At 31.6% G+C, this 23,423-nt stretch overlaps 1 protein-coding gene across 2 annotated transcripts in view; it reads right to left on the bottom strand.

Moving 5' to 3' along the window:
- Positions 1 to 23,423, bottom strand: part of LOC129944550 (ceramide transfer protein) — a 70,404-nt gene that overhangs the window by 20,783 nt on the left and 26,198 nt on the right. The window contains exon 1 of one of the 2 annotated variants that reach the window (XM_056054071.1): positions 8,544 to 8,882. The exons of the other annotated variant lie outside the window; for it this stretch is intronic. Coding sequence (XP_055910046.1) covers positions 8,544 to 8,603 — 60 coding nt within the window. The 5' untranslated portion in view covers positions 8,604 to 8,882. Of the gene's footprint in view, positions 1 to 8,543; positions 8,883 to 23,423 lie in introns of those variants that run through there. 2 annotated transcript variants of the gene reach the window in all.

Here is a 23,423-nt window from a genome sequence, read left to right as displayed (position 1 = left end):
ATAAACCTACCGGTCCAATGGAACATGATTGAACTTACATCTCGTAAAAAAATTGATTTTTAATAAACAATAATAATGTGGCAAATAAAGGTGATAAAATGACATATTTAAATCAAAAATGAATTGATTTATTTTTCCAATACCTATTTTAAGTTCTGAGACTAATAGAACGAAGATCTCACAATCAGTGCTTAAAGCTTATTAAATTCCTACTGTATAGGCCAATAGGTAATGGCGAACAGCTTTTTGAAAAGCTAGTAAGACAAGTAGCAGTAGCAGATAAAACTCAAATACTTCTTAATACAAAAATTATCTGTTAATACTTTTGGCAGATTGTTAGGAAAAAATCTTACAATTGCATTTTCTACTTATCTACACAGAAAATTAATGATTATTAATAATAAAAACACTGTCAGCAATAAACAATTTTAAATGCATCGTTGAAATGACATTTCTGGAAATATTGCCACACAAAATTGTAATTTTATACGATTTTAAAACATTTGGGAATATTTTGTTTACTGGAAAATTTTGTAGTCGTCTGAACTCAGCTTTAGCAAATTCGGAAGAAAATTTCACGTTACTAAACAAATCCATTAAATTCCTTCATTAGAAGGCGGTCGATATTTCGATTTTTTATTAGAATTAGGTTTGTTCGTTGTACTGAACTTACCCTAAATAAACTAAACATTTTTTTGGACGAGTTGAATGACACTCCATAAATAGATTATCAGTAATTGACAGTTCTAAGCGTCATCGTCTGACAATAGATTACAATTAAGTTTCTGAAAATATTGCAACACAAAATTGTAAGTCAACGCGATTGTAAATATTGAAAAATCTTGAAATCGTCTGTACTTAGCTTTATCAAATTCGGAAGGAAATTTTACGTTATTGAACAAACCCATTGAATTCCCTCATTAGGAGGCGATCGATATTTCGATTTACAATTAGTATTAAGTTTGTTCGTTTAGATCTTACATCGTCATTCTGAACTCACCCTAAGAAAACTAAATATTTTTTTTTGGGTGAGACATTTAATAAAGAGATTGTCAGCAATTGACAGTTCTAAGCGTTATCGTCTGACAATAGATTGCAATTAAGTTTCTGAAAATATTGTAATAGAAATTGTAAGTTTACGTGATTGTAAATACTGACAATTCTTGCAATCCTCTGTACTCAGCTTTATCAAATTCGGAAGGAAATTTTACGTTATAGAACAAACCCATTAAATTCCCTTGTTAGAAGCCGTTCGATATTTTTAATTAGTATTAGGTTTATTCGTTTTAATCTTACATCGTCACTCTGAACTTACCCTAAACAAACTATAGGTTTTTATAGACGAGTTGAATGACATTCAATAAAGAGATTGTCATCATTTGACAGTTCTAAATGTCATTGCCTAACAATAGGTTATAAACAAGTTTCTGCAATATTGTAACACAGGTATCTTAACAATTTCGGAAGAAAACTTCATGTTACTTAACAAATCCATAAAATTCCCTCATTTAGATCTTACATCGAAATTTTCTGAACTCACCCTAAAAAAACTAAATATTTTTTTGGTTGAGTTCAATGACACTCAATAAAGAGATTGTCAGCAATTGACAGTTCTAAGCGTCATCGTCTGACAATAGATTGCAATTAAGTTTTTGGAAATAATGTAACAGAAAATTGTAAATACCTACTGAAAAATCTTGCAATCGTCTGTACTTAGCTTTATCAAATTCGGAAGGAAATTTCAAGTTACTGAACAAATCAATAAAATTCCCTTATTAGAAGCTGTTCGATTTTCAATTAGTATAAGGTTTGTTTGTTGAGCTCTTTCATCGTTCGCCCTGAACTAACTAATTATAGATTTTGTCTTAGGCGAGAATGACATTACTTTGGGTCGAGAAGACAAATTTCTTTGATACAGCTTAATTTTTGAAATACATGTGTGACACACCTGCCAAACTACGATAGACTTCTCATATTATGTTTATAATCTTTAGAAGGCATTTAGCTGTACTGAATCCAATTAAATTGTCCTTAGTTCCCCAATATATCGCTTGAATTTTTGAATGAAGCCAAAGTAAATAAACAATAACATGACCTCTAAAACTCATAATGTTTGGCCCAGAAAATTTGCCTATGTCTACAAAATTACAAAACCATCATCACATTCATTGACTGTACTGGGACGAGTATTTAATGTTTTTCTTCAATATTTACCGCATAATTATACATCATACGCGTACCTTACCTACATTGAGTAAAAACAAAAATATTGTCCAGCAGCTGCGTTCGTTACGTATGCTGCATGCAGCAGTATTACTAGCAACTTGTTTAGGCTACCGTGACACACTTCGGTAAATTCAGACCATAGTACGCGAGCCGGTCGCACAGCCAAGCAGCACCACCGTCGCGTAGCGCGCTTCACTGTAAGTTGATGACATCGTTACACTTAGGTATAGAAGTACACATGATAATCAACTACGTAGCATTTTGGTATGCAATGTATAGGTAAATAAGATTATGATTTGTTCATGGTTTCAAATGTCAGACATGTTTGATTATATGGCAGGTGTTTGATTACCTCGGACTGTCTAAGTTTAACGTTTAACACCTATCATAAATGACATTTCATTGCCTGAATTATTTTTCGATCAAAAGTCCGAAGAGTGAACTTGAAATCAAGTTTAGCCACTACATGTTATGTTATGATTTTTGTTAAATTTCTTAACAAATCTCGATTTAATTTGTTTATAATGATAATTCAAGTTCAATTAGAGCAAAAACACGATGTTTTAATGTTAACTATGTTGACATTCATTGATTGACTTCGATTTATGTAAATAGCATTTTACATGTGGCAATTGAAGCCTATCAAACATTAACAAACAAATTATGGAGTTTCCCTTTTCTATTGGTAAATTTGGATTTTAAGATTTCGTGGCCAATAGAACACGATTGATAATTGATTTTTTTACATTATATTGAAGTTTTTTCCTGTAAAAGGACCAAATGTCAGTTAAGCTGTCAAAAGGTTATACAAATGTATGTTTACTTTATGTATTTTGAGAAGAAATGAAGGCAAACAATTCTTTTGTTTGCATTTGATCTCGAAAGGAGTGGATTTATTTTACCTAACGGAACGCAAAAAAGGAAAAACCATTGCTCTTACAAATTCCAAACTAAACATAATTGATATTGATTTATTTTATTATATTGATTTAGATTTAGCAATGTGTTTGTTTAAATATAAAATCGAATTTTTACCGGATCAGTTGGTAAAACAAATCAATTTATTTTTATCTGTCAGTGATGACATTTGAAGGTTGGCCTCGTTGATAATTTTTTTTTTAACGAAGAAATATTCCTTCATCATTAAAATTTTCATCTGTCAGTTTGATGAATATGGTTGATTGTATTTTCTGTTAAATTTTGAAATTGATTAAAATGCATTTTTCAATGACAAGTAAAATCTAGCGTAGTGAGATAAGTAATTTATTTTCAATCGAATTTCTTCTGTCAAGAAAAAGAATTAATTGTTTTTGTTGAAATTACAGTTTATTAATAACGCCAAACATTTTTGTTTTCATTTTGGGTTAAAACACATGGGTTTACAGTTTATTTATTAGTTTTAGATATTTCTATATCTGATTTACGTATTTGTATATATGTTGCATGCAGATGTTACCAAAACTACGCGCTTTACATACAATTGAGACCGTTCTCGAAGCATCATTCGTTTGATCTCCATCATTTGTTTTCCAAGTTTTTCCAAATATTGTAACTTAAAAACGCAAAACTATGACATCAATTCACATTTGCCTACAGATGTCAAAATGTTAAACAAATTTTGATTGCTTCAATATGTATTGACCATTAATTACCTACGAAATTGTATAAATATACAAAACAACAAAATTTTCATTTACAATTTCCGAATATATAAATATGCATATACAGTCGTGGTTATATAATTAATACACAGAAATTTAATTTATTTTCTTTTGTTAATAATAAAACATTGAAAGCAAAATTAATATTTCAACTATATTTTTTTAAGTAATTTTATTGTTTGCTATTTATAGTTTAAATGTTTTTTTAAACATAATGTCATCTCGCCATTAGAGACAGGAGAAAAAAATTGAAATTGACTAGTTCGCAATTAATCTTTCTTTTTTTGCAATAAATACCAAAATAAGTTGGACATTACATTATTAAAGAAATTTATAATTAATAACATTTATTTTAATCTGTATATAAAAAAAATTAATTGTTGTTCGTTAGTCTCACTAAAACTCGAGAACGACTGAACGGATTTATATTATCTTAGTCTTGAAATATTCGTGGAGGTCTAGGGAAGGTTTAAAAGGCGAGAAAAAATCTAATAATTTCCGGGAAAACCATAAAAACAGCCCTTTTCTATTTCCTAACAAAAGTTTTCTAGAGTCAATTTGAACTTTATTGCTATTGCAGTACGAAGTCTGCCGGGTCAGCTAGTAGTAAATAAAATTCTATCGCTTTGTAATTCATGAAAACATTTTATTTAACCCCTGTCGTCGAAGGTCAACATAATTTTATGTAATAAAGATGCCTGATGAAATTGCACATACATAGCTGCGTTACTGAAGGCTGCAATTTGCCGGAGTATGAAGAAATGGTTGCGTACGCTCGTTGGTGGCATAAGAACTGCGCTAAATTTGAACCTTCCCTGTACGATACTGCAACTCCGTGGTACTGTAGCAGAAATGAATGCGAGGATGTTGAGAAAAATCAAGATAAGGAAGGGGATAAAAGCAAACAAGTTGCTACCAGAGATGAAAACTCTGATGATTTAACTGATGCTATCGAAGTTCTCATTGAGGCAGCCAAGTTAGCTCAATCGACTGTCGATAAGAAAGAGAACGAAATCGAATTACTTAAAGCTGAAAAGGAAGCGCTAAAAACCAAATTGCATACTGCAACAAAGGAGCCGCCTGGTCAAGATAATGCTAGGCCTGTTGAGTTGCGAATACTCCCCAACCATAGACTGGAAGAGATTCGTCAGATTGGTAGCAAGCATAAGCAATTTTTGGAAAAATCGTCTCATCTTGAACCAAGAAGTTCCGATACAAGTTTATGCCAGCAATCGGATATGTCAAACTTGTTAACAATTCTCACTCGCAATCAGGTGCAAGAGTTACTGTCGTTTTCGGGTCACGAGCACAAGGAGTGGCCTTATTTTGAATCAGTGTACAAGTCTACCACTGATGAGGAAAGATTCAATAGCAGAGAGAACGTAGCTCGTCTTAGAAAGGCGCTGGTTGGTGAAGCTCATAACCTTGCGAGCGATTGGTTGCGTTAGTCGACTGATGCAGATGCGATTATGAGTTACATTAAGAACAATTTATGGCAGGTCTTATGTGCTTTAAATCGCAGTTTGTGAAAAAATTTGTTCAGATTTGATTTTTCAAGTGGACACATAATTAAGCCATCTACAATTTAAAAAAAAACTGATATTGTATTTACTAAACGCTTTAATTCACATTCTAGAGTTCTCGCAACTAATTCTTCGCTGGAAGTCTTATGGAATAACGAGCTGCGTGGCAACAGAAAAAATTGCGGGAAAATTTGCCAATGTCGAGAATAAAAGCCTCGGTGACTATTCGCGGCACTGGCGGTTCTTTTATGATCCTCCAGAGTTTCAAAAGCTCTTTGTCAAGCTAGGAACCGGAATTCACTATGGCTACTGGCTTGACGACCTCAAGGACGAGGAAGACCAATGCCTGGAGAAAACTTTTCCGTTTACTCCGTTCAATCACAAAGGTTTGGGAGATATGAGAAAAGCGAGAAGTTCATTTGTGGAGAAGAATAAGTATGAAAGAAAATTTCTGGTAGAGGCTAAGTCGCAGCAGGCTAAGAAAATTTGGCCGAAACATTGCACAATGTAGGCGAGTCCTCAAAGGAAGAAGCCAAAGAGATAGTCATTAAGAAATTGCAGCCCATCATAACAGCTTCAGTGATCGCTATGGATGAGTGTGATTTTGGTACGGATCTGGAACTAGGAATGGACCTTTTCTGCTCCGGCCATAAGGACCTACACGAAATCGTTCAAAATCTTATCAACCCCGCCTATAAGTTGCTCGGCCACAATATATGGCTTATCTGAATTCGCATTTGGCCAACAGAAGCAGTAGTCATAAGCTCAGTATTTTGGGTTGAATTTGTTGCGAAAGAAGAAGAAAATATTTTAAATAAATTTAATTTGTATTGTAACAGTTTTGTTCGTTGTTGATTTTTTAGACAATAATTAGCTTGTGAATTAGTGAATTGAACCAGTTGAAGTGAACTAGGAGTATAGCTGCAGCGAAGCGAGCTTGTAGTTCTTGTTGCTTCACGTCGTGAGCCCATTCCACCTGTCCCCAGAACTTTAGTTGAAATTCTTTGTCTAGACGAGCTATAGTGTTACGTTTAAAACAATTGGAATAGGTAAGAATTCATTTTATTTTCACAAATAATTTTAGAAGAACAAAACTTTTTACTCACAAATTTTGTCATCAATACAAAATTTGACAGCCGGTGTTAAACAAACTTGAATGTCAAATGAAAAAGTGTAAATTAATGTTCGGTGTGAACGATTTTCGGCAAAATGTTTTGGAAAACCCGGTTTTGGGTTTGGTGTGAAAAGCCTATAAGGTCTTCTTTCGTTTTCAAGCGCGATAAACTTAGATTCGTCGTTTCAAAAGTTCAAATTCAAACAACAGGGACTTTTGGAATTTCTTTTTTCGTGCGAAACGATGCCTTCGATTCAGAGTCAGAAAATATTGGTTTCTTTTTGTAACTAATTTCAACTTTCATTGCAATTACAAGTAATTAGTAATTGATCTTTTTTCCATTACGATAACATGCAATTACGTATGTTTGTATTTAAGAAAATCAATTTACTAATTACATATAATTACAAAATGTAAATCCTGAGATAATTACTTTTAAATTATATTAAGAGTAATTGATTTCTCTGATGCTTTTCTTTTTATAATGAAAGAAGAATTAAGAATAATAAAACTATATAAATGTTATTTTACCGAATAAAATAAATGTTTTTTTATTTAATAAAATGAAATGCACTATTTAACTGAGAAAAATTAGGATTTTTAAAAAAAGAACTTGATTTACATTACTTTTGTTTTTGATAACATTCATTTAATAAAATTAATTAATTACATTAAGTAATCACATGAAATTAGTAATTGGAATTTTTCAATTACATTTTAAAGTTAATGAAAAAGTTCATGAAGATTTCAATTACAAATAATTGTAATTCAATTTAACGTCTACTTCCTTTTCTTGAACCGCCTTTTTAAGGTTTGTGCCGATATTTCTACATTGTAATTCATCTGTAATTTATGATCTTGTAAAGAGGCTTTGCTAAAGGGTTTTGGTCGAAATACTGTATGGATCATAATACTGTATTTAAAATACTATGTCTCAAAATAATGTATTTCAAAATAATATATTTCTCAAATAATGTTTGTGTATCATAAAATTGAACTTTTTTTTTTTTTGTATTTAAGTAAAATTATATTTTGTCTGCACTTTTATTTTTTTTTATTTAAGTAAAATTATATTTTGTTTGCAGTTATAGTTCCTTAAAACAAAAAATGAAAACACTCCATTTAAAACAGATGAAGACAATGATCAAGTAAGTTAAATTCAATTAGATGGCTTGATTAATTGTCCATTTGCACTAAGACGATAAAGAACTGCAAGCAGTTTAAAAAATGTATGAACATTGTTTTTCAATAAATATTTTTAACATTTTTTGTTGTAAGAGAAACAAACAGTATTTGCAAAAAAATGTTATTGTTCTTTTGTGTCTTAAATTATGTGACCACAACTGTATGCGCAAATAAATTAGCCGGACGATCTTTGTGTTCAATCAAATTACACTATCCAGACCAAAACGAATAGAAAAACAATAATTATTGTGATCTACATTTGTGAGGGCGGCACTATCTTTTGATTAGTCATCATCATAAGAGAACTACGAATTAGATTTTTGTGTTTTTTGTTTTGTTGAGTGAAAATAGTAAAAACAAAAAATAAACAAATGAAATCTCAAAAATATACAAAACTGATTTAATTAGTTATTGTTTCCTCCGTCTGTTGTTCAAATAAATGACAGAATTAAGTGAACTAAATGTAATCAGTTTTCTCACATTAAACTTCAAAACCTCAGTTCTATATTTACATGTGACAGATAGGAACGTTACGAACGTTACGTTGTATAAAACACAAAAGATTACACATTTTTCTCGATTTTAAATAAAAGAAATATTATTGTTAACGGAAGTAGAAAGAGAGAAAAAACAGCGAGCAGAAACGATTTTAAGCGTAAACAAAATCACATAGCGACACAGCATCCTCAAGCTGTTGCTTCAAATTGTGCACATGATAGGTTAGGTTCATAGATGGGGTGTGTTGTGTACCCTTAATCCTTTTTCTTTACAAACAACCATTACTCCTAAAATTTGTATATGTAAATTCTTGTCTGGCGGCACAAAACTACTTACAATACTTCCACTTTTATTTCGAAATTTAAACGCTTTAGTTATGAATCGAACTGATGGCATCGTATAGTGGTTTAACTTCCAAAAAAGTAATTAAATTAAAATCAAAAATAAAAACCCAAAATTAAAAAAGAAAATAAAACGAACAAAAATTTAAGTTAAACAAGTTGCTTTTGGCCGCGTTACTTCTTCTCAACAACAACAGAAAAAAAATATAAAAAACCAACGATACGGAGAGACGACGACGACCACGAATGACGACGACGTTGACGACAACAAAAACCAACGAAGACTGTTTTTGCCTTCTCGAAAGCAAAGTGAATTCAGCACTGACTGCTTCTGCTACTATGACTGGCACTGGGCAGACAGAAGAAGAATATCTGGCGCCTCTATGCAATTTTCCCTATGGAGCGCGTCAACTACCTTACCTTCCCACAAAACCCGACCAGCAGATTCACCACCATCTACATCACCACACTCATGCGTCATGCCTGTTTTCATTATTCTATATTTTGACAGGCTTGCCAGATTGGGCTATTTATAGGAAATCGGGATATTTTTTTCAGAAATTTCTGACAGCAAAACTAGTTTGACAGCTCAATTATAATTGGGCTATAAATAGCTCAAATCTAATCTTGTTTGGGCGATATTTTTTACAAGTAAAAATATTAACTACTTTATCTGTTTTTATGAACAATTGGCCGTTGTTTATTTTTAAAAAAGGAGGTTGGTATGCGACCCACACTGATAACTTCCCATATTGTATGATGATTTGTCTTACTTAAAAGTTTGCAGGTTTTCGTGTTGGGTTAAAAAAGTTGTCAATTGAATTATTATTAACAATTTTTAAATTACCAACAATATTTTTTATATTAAGAAATAGTTTAGTTTAAAAATCAAGTTTTGTTAAATAGATTTTTAGTCGAAAATAAATTTTTTAGTAACAATTCTTAAATTTCTATAAATTGGATGAATGCAAATAATTTGAGAGATGTCAAAAACTGAACATCAATTTCTGCGAAATTTGCGTACTATTTTTTATAGATTTTATTTTTTTATTAAAAAAAATGTGAAATAAAAGAAAGTTGAAGACAATAATTTTTATTTTTGAAAAGCTTTTTTAGTAGAAAGTAAATTTTTACCAAGTTTTAGTATTAGGTTTTTATTTTTTGTAAAAAAAAACTGTCAATTAGATGTTTTTTAAAAGTTTTCCGAATGTTGACAACAATAATTTTAAAAGATAAAAGTAGTTTAAAGCCAATTTCTCAAAGTTTCTACAAGATATTTAAATCGAAAATCAATTTTAACTAATTTTTATTTCTTTTTTGTTTAGGTTTTTATTTTTTGTAAAAAAAAAAACGGTTGATTCGATTTTTCTCAAAGTTTTTAAAAATGTTGAAACTAATATTTCTTATACGATAAAATAAGCTTAAAACCATAATCCCAAGTTTTTAAAAAGATATTTGAGTCGAAAATTACTTTTTACCAACTTTTGTTAAGTTTTCTTTAAGATTTAATTTTTTGTAAAAAAACCGTCAATTTTTTCTCAAAATTGTAGTGAATATTAAAAACAATGTTTTTTAAGAGATAAAAGTAGTTTAAAGCCAATATTTCAAAGTTTTGAAAAGATATTTGAGTCTAAAATCAATTTTTACCAACTTTTATTAATTTTTTTGTTTGGGTTTTTATTTTTTTATAACAAAAAACTGTTAATTCGATTTTTCTCAAAATCTTTTATGTTGAAACTTATATTTTTTATAAGATGAAATAAGTTTGAAACTAAAATATCAAGTTTTTGAAAAGATATTTGAGTGGAAATTAAATTTTTAACAACTTTTGTTAAATTTTCTTTTAAGTTTTTATTTTTTTGTAAAAAAAATTGTCAATTCGATTTTTCTCCAAATTTTATTGAATGTTGACAACAATATTTTTTAAAAAGATAAAAGTAGTTTTAAGCCAATATCTCAAAATTTCTAAATGATATTTGAGTCGAAAATTACTTTTTACCAACTTTTGTTAAATTTTCTTTTAAGATTTTATTTTTTGTAAAAAAAACTGTGTATTAGATTTTCTCCAAATTTTATTGAATGTTGACAACAATATTTTTTATAAGTTAAAATTATTTGGAAGCCATAATTTTAAATTTTTGAAAAGATATTTGAGTCGAAAATCAATTTTTACCAACGTTTTTTAAATATTCTTTTAAGATTTTATTTGTTGTAAAAAAAACAACACAAATTTTTTTTTCGATTTTTCTATTTTTCTCAAAATTGTACTGAAAATTGACAATAATGTTTTTTAACAGATGAAAGTAGTTTAAAGTAAATTTCTCAAAGTTTCTACAAGATATTTGAGCTGAAAATCAATTTTTACCAACTTTTATTAATTTTTTTGTTTGGGTTTTTATTTTTTTATAAAAAAAAACTGTTAATTCGATTTTTCTCAAAATCTTTTATGTTGAAACTTATATTTTTTATAAAATGAAATAAGTTTGAAACTAAAATCTCAAGTTTTTGAAAAGATATTTGAGTGGAAATTCAATTTTTACCAACTTTGAGCAATGTTTTTTTTAGGTTTTTATTTTTTATAACAAAAAAAGCTGTCAATTCGATATTTCTCAAAAATTTACCAAATGAAAAAACCGTTGATTGGTTTTTTTTCAAAAAATATACTTCTTTGGTATCACGTTTTTGGTTCGTAAGATATTCAAGGTTAACCAACATTTTCACCTTTTTTTAAACTGTTATGGTAAAAAAACACCCTCTCAATTTTTTTGAGAGCCCTTTCTGCATCTTTAAGCTTTATTATCTGTCAAACAAAATTTATTTGAAGTCGATATCTCTTCTGGTTCTTGAGCTATGGACGACGAAAAAACGTAGCGAACGTACGGACGTTTCTAAGGACCTTGTAACGTTGAGAAATGTCACCATTTTCAATTTGACAAATCGGACCCTTTACAATAACTTCCTATGGGAAGTTAATAAAAACAAAATGAAATTAAAACTGGAATGATTTTTGGGCTACTTTTTAATATCCAAATTTGGACTACAAATGTTACTAAACTATTGTTTCGATCTTAATTGAAAGCATGGCAACCCTTTTGTATGGATGCTTGTGCGAATGGGGACTGGTGATTGTGGACTATGGAGTCAGTTCAGAGTTGATGTTTTATCTTTTGAGTCCCCCACAGCTACAGGCATGGGGAGCGTTGAGTTGAGCGTGGAGGTGTGTTGTTTTGTGTTGTTGTCATTGATATAACGAGGCCATTTAAAAGCACATTAAGCTTTCCATGCTCTACATTTCAACATAAACTTTAACGATGAATGGGGATGATATGGAAGATAGCATTGGAAGCATATTAAAGTCATAACTGTAGCCAAGGAGGAATTTTTGGCAGATGGAAAAAGATTTCATTTTATAACTAGGGTTTAAAAGATTTTTTGTTTTGCGGTTATAAACTTGTATAAGCTGTTAATAAACCTTATATCGAAGCTTCTTTAAGATCTTATTTTTTATAATGCTTACAGGAGTTAAGGGTTTAAAATAATTCTTTCATTTAGAGAGCTATAATAAATTTGACATTTCTCATTTGAAGAATGTCTCTTATAGAGACATTTTGAAGAATGCTTTTTTGACAATTTATATTTTAAAATTAAAACTAGAACTTAGTTAAAATAAATATGCAAGTCCATTTCATTTGACATAACTTTTACAAGCTAACCCCTTTTTTGACAGCCCCTCCCAAAAAAATACCCCCCTCCGCCCTTGGTCTTTGCAAACTGAACCGTCCAACAATTAGAGCAAAGACTAATTCGAGGGCAATGAACGTTGTGTTGTGAAACTTAATTTTCAACCAAGTAATGATTAAACCACCCAACAAACCCCCAATGGTTGTGGGCATCCAAAGAGAAGCTTTTTTAAGGGTATTCGAAATAAATTCCATAAATGGGTTGAAGGTTTTCATTTTCTTTTTTTTATAAATGGGTGTGTTTGGAAATTCTCCAAGGCGAGAGGCTATGGTCTTTTAGTCTTTGTGGGAATTTATTAAAAATTTATAAATTTAATGATTGAATGTAATTTATTTGAAGTAATAAATTTTAAAACAAATGAAATGAGGGTTTATAGTAAAACGCATGCATCCAATGTTCAAAATACTATACTCCTTTCAAGGTTTCAATTTTCAATTATTATTAAAGTCTTTGTAATGGAAGAAATAATTTTGAAAATTTAAAATTACAAAAGCAATTTCGTTACAAAAATGAAAATGGGGAAAGAACCTATTACAATGGAAACTTAACAACACAATCATTAAGGTGTGAATTCGAGGAAGTCTTGTTTTGTTTTTCTATCTATTTTACTATTTATACGTTTTTTTACTATTTGAACAAAAGAGGAAGTCAAAGGGAAGTAAATAAGCAATTTAATTGCGAGGTGCAGTGAAATTGTATTCGAAAACATGACATCATAAGAAAGATTTGATTAAGAAGTGAATTTTAATGTTAGTTATAAAACAAAATTATCAGAAATAAAAGCAAACTACTTAAGTCCTTACATAGAATAACTTAACAAAAAAGAAGTTTTTAATGACTTCTTCCATTTATCGATTCTGGTTACTCAAGGGAAATAGACTAAGCTTTGAGCTTAACTTTGCTGAACACCTGCAACGTTTTTCGAAAATCGCGGAATATCTATGTACGAGTATGTTGTTAGTTTAAAATTTGATTGCATAGGGTGCTTTTTAGTGGCATAAGAAGTTTTGACAGTTGTTTTGACAGTTGAGTTGAAATATCAAACAGGGTTGACTTTTGTGTTTAATAAGGTTTGGAAATTATGCATCGATTAACGTCAGAAAAAAAAACTTTTAAAAATGTTGGAATTCTGCTTTAAGAATATTAAATTTGTTGACGAAGTTCATAGAGCACTTAGTCCATTTTATGGTCAGCTTAATTGTTCTTAGTGATGAAGCCCATTTTTAGGTTAGGGTTTTCATTTAGTCAGAATATTTGAAATATCAAAGTATCGAGTTACGGTAATTTTTACTCTTTATGGTCTGTGGGCCGTATAAGCCAAATGTCAAACTTTAACATTGTTTTTTCCAAACGGCCTAAAATTTGTCATGTCTTTTTATAACCATGATTAAAATCTAGGCGTTCACTTTCAATCGTTGACAATTTTTTTTTTTAGAAATTTCATGAATTAATACAAAAACTTATTTGTTTTTAATCCAGATTATTATCAGCGGAAAACTTACAGTGATCACAACGGAAGGTATTATTAACTTTCCATATGAAGTTGTTGTAATGGATCCGATTTATCAAATTAAAAATTTTGACATTTCTCAACGTTTCAAGGTCAAAATTAAAGTTTTTAGAAAGATGCCTGTGCATGCGTGTGTACGTGCGTTCGCGAAATTGTTTCGTCTTCCATAGCTCAAGAGATTTCCACTTCAAATAAATTTTATTATACAGATAATAATGCAGAAAGGGCACTCAAGAAAATTGCGAGGGTGGTTATTTTACCACAGCAGTTTAAAAAAAGGTTAAAATTTTGGTTAACCCTAAATATCTTACGAACCAAAAACGATACATACTTAAATAAAATTTTATATAATATATTGTAACGTTATACCAAACAAATATATTTTTGAAAAAAATCGATTTGACAGTTTTTTAAAAAAAAAAAAAAAGAACATTACTCGAAGTTGGTAAAAATTGATTTTCAACTCAAATATATGTTTAAAGCTTTGAGATTCTGCCTTCCAACTAATTTTAACTTATAAGAAATATTGTTTTCAACATTCGGAAAAATTTTGAGAAAAATCGAATACACAGTTGTTTTACAAAAATTAAAACTTAAAAGAAAATTTAACAAAAATTGGTAAAAATTGATTTTCGACTTATATATCTATTTAAAACTTTGATATATTTGCTTTAAACTACTTTTATCTTTTAAAAAATATTGTTGTCAATATTCGGTAAGATTTTGAGAAAAATCTAATCGACAGTTTTTTTTACAAAAAATAAAAACTTAAAAGAGAATTTAACAAAAATTAGTAAACATTGATTTTCGAATCAAATATCTTTTTAAAACTTTAGGATCCTGGATTTCAACTATTTTTAACTTATAAGAAATATTATTTCCAACATTGTGAAAAATTTTGAGAAAAATCGAAGACAGTTTTTTACAAAAAAATAAAAACCTAAACAAAAAAATTAATAAAACTTGGTAAAAATTGATTTCGACTCAAATATCTTTTCAAAACCTTGGGATATTGGCTTTAATTTACTTTTTTCTTTCAAAAAATATTGTTGTCAACATTCAGTAAAATTTTGAAAAAAAAAATCGAATTGACAGTTTTCTTACAAAAAATTAAAAAACCGAAAAAAATTGGCAAAAGTTGGTAAAAAATGATTTTCGACTCAAATATCTTTTCAGAAATCTGAGACAATAGCTTCTAACTAATTTTTTCTTATAAGAAATATTGTTTTCAACATCAGGAAAAATTTTGAGAAAAATCCAATGGACAGTTTTTTTTAAATGAAAATCTAAAAAAAACAATACTCAAAGTTGGTAAAAATTGAATATCGATTCAAATATCTTTTCAAAAACTTGAAATTTAGGCTTCAAACTTATTTTATCTTATAAGAAATGTTGTTTTTAACATTCGATAAAATTTTGAAAAAAATCGAATTGACAGTTTTTTTTACAAAAAAAAAACTCTTAAAAAAAAAACAATACTAAAACTTGGTAAAAATTTACTTTCGATTCAAATAGCTTTTCAAAAATTAAAAATATTGGCTTCAAACTTATTTCATTTTACAGAAAATATTGTTTTCGATATTTAGTTTCTTCATAAAAAATAAAATCTACACAAAATAGTACGCAAATTTAGTAAAAATTGATACGAGTACATATCGACAAACTTTTGAGCAAGACAAATCGACAGACGGAATGGGAATCTATCAGTGTGGGTCGCATCCCAGCCTCTTTTTTGTTTTACTTTTTTATCAAAAAATATGCCATGTATGGTCAATCCTCAAACCACTAATGGATCAACATTAAATCGCTTAAAGCTGACTGTTTCGTGAGATCTACAAGCTAGAGGATTTATCGTCGGTCATATTCATTGGAAAATGTATCGAAAAATTTGACTTATTGAATGGACTATTTAAGTCGTACCCGAAGCAGAATATTGCCGAAAGTTATATTAATTGGAACCTCCGCTTATTTTATAATTATTTTAAAATGTTATTGAAGAATTTCAATTACAATTACATTAGAAGCGTCAATTACTTGCAATTTAATTACATAAATGTAATTGGGCAGGTTCAGCCAACATAAGGGAATTAAGTTGCAGTTAACTTCATTCTTTAAACGTAAATTAGTTAGTTTATCAAGCGTCATGAATTTCAAATTCAGAACTTTACTTCGCAAATCTCTACTTTAAGTTCATAGTACAAAAAGTACCAACAAAATTACTCTTTTCCTCAGCCAAGCTACAAGTCCACCACGATTTGTATTTTGTATTGTAAAGAAATATAAGTTATTTCTTTTCCAAAATGACAAGAAACCCTTTTACAGAAAGTATTGAATACAGTTGTGCAGAGAACAAATAAATCATGGAGTAATAAAGTTAAGTAGTACCCGTAGCGTGATGGTTAGTGCGTTGGACTGTGCATCGACCTGCTGGCCACTGAAAAGCCATCTTATCCAAGAAGCGGCTCCTTTCTGGATCTTTTGCTGTACGACACCAGACTGACAGTTACAGACAAAGTGGGTAATCACCCTTGAAACTGCTTACAGACAGTCGAGTACGACAGTGATTACTGCGGACTGGCTGCTGTAATGCAGATTCCGAACAAATACGTGGAGTTGGAAGAATACGTTGCAACGCACTCTTACAATTACAGTAAGATGCGGTGGCCTCGTTTCACCAACGCCTTAGCGAGAGAACTTCCCCCATAAAACAACAGAAACCTGACAAATACAGAAATTGACCAACATTTACAACAGTTGGACGAAACAATAAAACGAACGATGGAACGGACAATACCAAAGTACAAAGAGCGGGACCAAATGGACGCTTACAGAAACGCTACTATTAACGTACTACGTAAGCACAAGAGACTGACAAGACTCAAAAACTTGTACAGACGACTTACAGACCCACACGACTTGGAGGTTAGGACACTGAAGTCGTCAATAAAACTGTCAATCTGTTGATTAAGGAGAACTACATGTTATCAATTAACAAGTACTGGGACCGTAAGATCCGGTAAGTTAATTCCAGTGACCCTAGTATGACCCCTACAATCAACAAGATATTCAGAAAAAAGAACGATAATGAACTTTCGTGTCTGAAACTCCAAAGAACTGACTAGAACTGGGACGTACTCAGGACAGCACAAATAGATCCAGAAGAAGCCATCTTTGACGATGACTTTTACATAATTGAAGATCCGAAGGAAAAAGTGGAGGCGTTGGGAGCTGCTTTCCAGCAAGTACTCGTAAACAAGTTGAATGTTAGCATTCGCCCCAACAACGACCGTGAAAACAGAGCCCTACTTAATCACTTTTACCTTCGAAATGATATGACACAATGGCGATCGTAGAACCGCGGTTTCATGCGGTTCGATGACGATTCCTTGGCAAATGCCATAATCGTCAAGCAAACGGGACCAAGTCCCTTTTTAGGCCTTTTTTGACATCCCGTCAAATCTTCGGTCGATAAGTCTTCTTCCGAGCATCAGCAAAGTCTTCGAAAAGATCATTAATGGGGATCTGACTAAGTGGGCTGCGGACAACAAAATAATTCCGGATAAACAGTTCGGGTTCAAGGCGGGTCGGCAATTGCGTACGCCGACGATCTAATTGCGTACAGAACGGCCCGAAAGGTTGAGGTTATTAGAATTCTCTTGCAGCGTGATTTCGACAAGATTTAGCGATTTTGCGACGACTGGAAACTGAAAATAAATGTCCAGAAGTCAGCGACAATTCTGTTCCCGACTCCGTTGGCTAGGGCCACGAGGGATACGTGTAAGAATTGGCGCAAGATGGTCATCGTTGATCTTCACGGGCAGCCATTAGCGAGCAAAAGTGTAGTGAAGTACCTCGGTATCTGGTTAGATCAGTATTTATATTTCGACAGACATATAAATGTTGCTCTGACCAGGGCCAGAGGAGCCTTCGCTCTGACGAAACGGCTGTTTTTTAGCAGTCGGCTTGACCCCAGAGTGAAAGTAATTTGCTACATGGCCCTCATACTGCCAATGATCGTGTATGGTTGTACTGTGTGGTTCAACGTTGCCCCTTCCAGATGGAGAAGTTTCGGGTGTGTTTACGACGCTGTACCGGCTTATATCGAACAGCCGAATCTTCTTATGTTTATTACTTTTCCAACGAGGTCCTATACAATGGGGCTCGAATCAACAGAATTGACAATTTCGTGATAAAACTCGTTTGAGGTCAATTGGCAGTTCCGTTAATCTACCACGTCAGACGAAGAACCGTGGATAGGCGACTCCCGTACAATCGGGACGTCATGGCACAAGTCGGAGCAGAGCTCCTTCGGTTCAGTAGGGCTGTGTCCGAACTGATATGAAAAACAAAAATGTTAGATAGTTAGATTTGCTGCTGTGGTTGTTGTAGTTTTAAGTAGTTTATAGGTAGGATAGGTAGTTTAAGTTAGCTTCAAGTTTTATTTAAGGACCTAATTTTAAGTAGTTTTTAAGTAAAAATAAAATATAAATTGAAGTAAAATAGATCTTAGGTCCGAAAGGCATTAGCATTAAGTATTATTGTTTAACTTAGAGTGTCCGTGTGGGACCATTAAGTTAGTTGTAAGTTATGAATAATTAGGCTAGTTTTAGGAATTTTTGTCTAGCTTTAAGATAGGTTTAAGATTGAATTAATAAAAATAAATTTAAAAAGAAAGTTTCCACGGGTACTGCCTCTTGCGAGGAATTGACAAATCTTGACAAATCCTGCAAGAGTAATTCTTGCCATGAAAAGTGAATATAAACTGTAGTTCCCTTTTATCTCTGACAACATTTCTCGCACACAGGAATGTTTGAGAGTTGTAAGTCACTAGACTTTGGTTCTTCATGGACTGTTGAGCCACCTTACTTTTCTTTTTTTAATAAAGTTCAGCTTTCAGTTGAATGAAAAAATACTATCAACTGTAATTTTGACTTTAACTTTTCATTCAATTTTTCAGTAATTGGAAGGTAATTTTTTGGCAGCTGGCCAATCAGATACTAGAAACTTGCCAACTTTTAAGTCCCTCATGTCGTCTGAACCTGTTGTAATAATTTTTGTAACTTACATTTTACGTGATAGAAAAAAAAATTGCTAACCATATGTTTTAATTGCTTTTTTCATTTAAATGTAGCCTTCAAATAGTTCAATTGTTTTGACAATAGCTAATTACATTTCATATCAATAAAATAAATATTACGTTTTTTTATTAGTAAAAATAACATTTACTTTGTAAATATGTAAGCATGTAATAAATTACATTCCAGAAATCAATTACATTAAGTTTCCGTCAAGAAATTAAACAGACCCAATTACAATTTTCAACTACACACGTAATTGGCAAGTGAATTTTTTTTAATACAAAAACGTCAATTATTAATTACTTGTAATTGAAATGAAAGTGTAAGTTTATTAAAAGTTCTTAAGATCTTTAAAGAAACAATCGATATAATATCGTTTCGAAAAAAAACATAGTGTTTCATAAGGTTTATTGAACTTATAGGGCTCAGAGAAATATATTTATATTCACAGACATAAAATTCAAACTTATCAGCAGTTTAACCTTGACCCTAGACTATATTCTTGGAATTGTGTAAAATAACGTGAAAGCACACAACTTTCCTTACATAACACCAACAACCTCCACTTAACTTTCCATTGAAAAAAAAAACTAAACCCCACTTGCCAAAAATTATAAACCAGTCAAAAACAATGAACACAGGTATTTCAATAATATCGTTACTACATCATTATAAGTCAACCACGGTAGGTAAGGTTTGCAGGTTGGTTGTTGGAACAAGTTGGAATGTTTATACGATTCATATTAATATAGGTCAGTAACAATTTCAGACACGCACTATGAACTCATTAAAAGTACGTCATGTAACATATGCAACTTGTGCCGCTTGATGTGGCTCCAACCGGCTTCACAGTCCATCCGTTGTATATTTATAGATCTTCAAATAACAACTAAACTAAGCAGAAGACTCATTTTACAGAAATGTGTTTATCTGAATTACGACGGCTTATGGGAGTTTTGTAAATTACCATAATAAGTATAGTTTGTCATCTGAATAAGATTGTGGTTATTATTTTTGTTTTGTTTATGTTTTGCTTTGGATATTGCTTCGTCTTCTTAGATAATGTTTAATGACGAGACGCAGACGATAGATATTACAAAAATAAAACCTACTTTCTGTGATTTAATATTTACTATCCCCTCCTCCTTTTTTGACTAACCACATTACTAAGCTATGAGTTGTGACATTATTTTTTTTTAGTTATGCCTTAATCAATTTTCTAGCCAGAGAAGAGGGGTCAACGGATTCTTGTGTTTTAATTACAAATGGCCTTGAAAACGATTGGCACAAAATACATGCTGATAAATCATTACGTCACCGAAATGAGTTAATCGAAGTTTTTATTTTGGATTGTTGTTATTTTTAAATTCGTGAACTATAAAGTGACTTTGTTTTATTTTGGTTACTCAATAATTGAGGTGGTATGTTTTAATGATCCGAAGAAGCTTAAGTGAACAATAAAAAGTTGTCTTCTTTTTCATTCAATTAACAATTCTACATCACTTAAATTTTCAAAACAGGGATAACGAGAGGTTATGTAATTTAATGATAAACTATTTTAGAGTATAATTTAGATCATCTAGTTGCTTTGAATAGAATCTGAAAATTCCAAAATGGGAAATACAGAACTTATATTTTGTTTAAAACCTTTTTTGGTAATTTTTGAACTTTTTTACAATTATACCTAAGCTTTCTGACAAGACTATACAAGAGAGCCCATCATAAAGTATTAACGATGGAAAATCACCCCAAGAATATTTTAATAACTTTCACTTTAATTATAGGCTTGGCTACCGACCTACTTCAACACGACATAAGTAGTTTTTCCTCAACCTAAATCTAGCGCGTGTAGGTACTCGATAATGCGAGGAATTCCACACGATTTTCCAGAAAGTCTTGGCTGGAATGGGTTCGAAAAAGAAGAGCTGAGCTCACTCACAGAGCTACGGGGTGATCACATCACCTCTTTAAAGAGAACGCGTGCGATGAAAGATACCTGGCTTCTCGGTCGCACACCCCAATCTTATGGATATATGAAGTTGCGGGACTGAGACAGATCGATCACCACGCAAAAGATCCGAGGGGATTACCTCAGGGCAAGTAGCCGGAAGGGTCAAGCTCGCCATGATGATGGCCACTTTTTGGATTGCGCCCAAAGCGAAGATTAACGAAAATTGTTTTTTTTTTTTGAAAAAGACGACATTTTTGGTACGATAGTTTTTTTAAGTTTAAGTGAATTGAAGATTTTGTTCTGCTGTGAGGAAAGTTGTTGGGAAGGACTAAGGTAGCTGTTGGAGAAAGTCAAAAAGAAGCTAAGTATTGTGTTTTCCTTTGTTTCTTAGAAAATTGCTTTTCTTCTGGTGTTCTTCATTTATCTCGAATTCGTCCTTCTGACCTTCGCGTCAAAAGTCTGTTTTCCCTATACTACGGTAAGTATTTAACCGTTTAATATTTTTGTCTTTGTCGAAAATTTTCTTGGAGTCATTTTTCTTGGTTGTGTTTTTTTTCCAATTTGTTTAACAATTAATAATTTTCATACTTGATATTTTTCATACATTTTTTACCGAGATTTGGCATTCTGTCAATCTCAAAATCTCTATTTGTAATTTCGTTGTTATAAAAGATCCTGGTTTTTAATCCCGGCTTCGGCCAAGGTTTTTTAGGCAATAAAAGATAATTTTCATTTCCCATCTGGAAAATAAACCACTCTTTTATTTCATAACTCTGTTTGAAGACTAATTTTTCAGCTTTTAGTTTTTGTTAAACTTCCAGTAAAAAGTTTCCTGGCGCCCACTTTAATCAAAACGACTTGGAGAAATTCACCTCGTCGTATTTCGATTACATTTTGATATCAATTTCATTTTAATTTTAATAAATATTCACCTAATCGAAACCTCCCCTTAAGCTGAGTTACCGTGCTGGCAATACTTTTATTGCTACCGTGGTGAATTCTTTCACCTGCTTGACATAACGACTGACGTTTCTCATAAATTGTCAAATTAATTTTCGCGACACATTGGCGGGTGTGCAATTTCGATTTTGTTTAATTTTAAATAATTAAAAAAAAAGGAATTTAATTTGCGTTCGATCTTGGACAACATTGGATTCGAAAATTCAATATTGTCTAGAAATAATCGTAATTATATTCAGTCCGTCGGTCGGGTTGATATTAAGATGGAAAAATTTGCAACAATCTGTATAACAAAATTTATTTGAAGTCGATATCTCTTCTGGTTCTTGAGCTATGAATTTTTTTTTTTTTTTTCGGTAAGTACAAATTTTACTATTTAAAGTTTTAACCTTTTAATGCCAGGTGGGGTCACCTATAACCTCACTACTTTTTATAAAATCTCAAAAAAATACTTTTCTCAGTTTTTTTTTTAATGTAAATATTCGAACTTTAATAAATTATAATAATTGATTTTCGGTTTCAGTACTGTTTTTTTTATAAAAGGTTTCGGGACGATGAACAACAGCAGATGTAATTCACTAAGGCAAAAAAGCCTTGCCTTCGGAAGGTTAAGTATTTTTAACATACTAGTATATAAAAAATTAATAAATATTGGCTCAAAAATAAACAATGGGACCGTCAAGACACTGCACCGAAACAATTCGAAAACTTATTCAAAAACTGCGTTTGGAGGGAAAAACCTACCAAAACATTCCAGACATCCTAGGCTGCTCAGCAAAAATGGTCAGTAACGCTTTAAAATGGCAAAATAAACCGAAAACGTGAGGCTCACAAAGGATGACTATTGAGAGAACTGACAGAAAAATTGTTCAGTTAGCAAAACAGAACCCTTCCATATGGCTCTAGGAAAATAAGAAATGGGCTTTCAACTGTGTGTTAGCGTTGTCACAATACGAAGACGTCTTTTATAAGCGAAGTTATCAGCCCGAAGTCCACGCAAGGTACCATTCTTGACGAAAAGGCATGTGGCAAAGAGAATGGAGTTTGCTAAAGCGCATAGAGATTGGGCAAAAGAGAAATGGAGGAATGTTCTATGGAGCGGTGAAAGCAAAGTCGTCCTTTTTGTGTCCAAGGGTCGTCGAGAATATGTGCAAAGACCCTAAAATGCAGCATACGATCCACGGTACACTATTAAAATAGTGAAGCATGCTGGATTGAAAATTATAATATGGGCCTACTTTTTATATTATAAGGTCGGGCCTAATAATCCCATCGGGGGTATAAGAGATGCAACCGAGTATGTGAAAATTCTCGACGAGGTTATGTTACCCTATGCTGAAGCCTCCAAATCAAGCAGAAAGTCTGGATTCTGTTCCTTGTCAGAATTTGTTCTTAGCTAACAAAGTGGAATATCTCAAGAGAGTGACCCAAGTTATGAGCCGTCAACTTCAAAAGAACCGCATTTATTGACACAAAGTGATTCAAACGATTTAGTACGCGATTTGAACTTGACAAAAAAAACAGGCTGAGCTTTAGGGGTCTAAATTAAACGACTGGAATTTAATTTCTCCTGGTACGAAAATTTCTTATTTCCGACATCGTGACGAAGGAATGAAACTTTCTTTTTAAGTTCGA

This window comes from Eupeodes corollae, chromosome 2 (assembly GCF_945859685.1).
Source record: "Eupeodes corollae chromosome 2, idEupCoro1.1, whole genome shotgun sequence".
NCBI lineage: Eukaryota > Metazoa > Arthropoda > Insecta > Diptera > Syrphidae > Eupeodes > Eupeodes corollae.
Note: the sequence above shows the minus strand (reverse complement) of the source record. Positions and strands in the feature narration are given on the sequence as shown.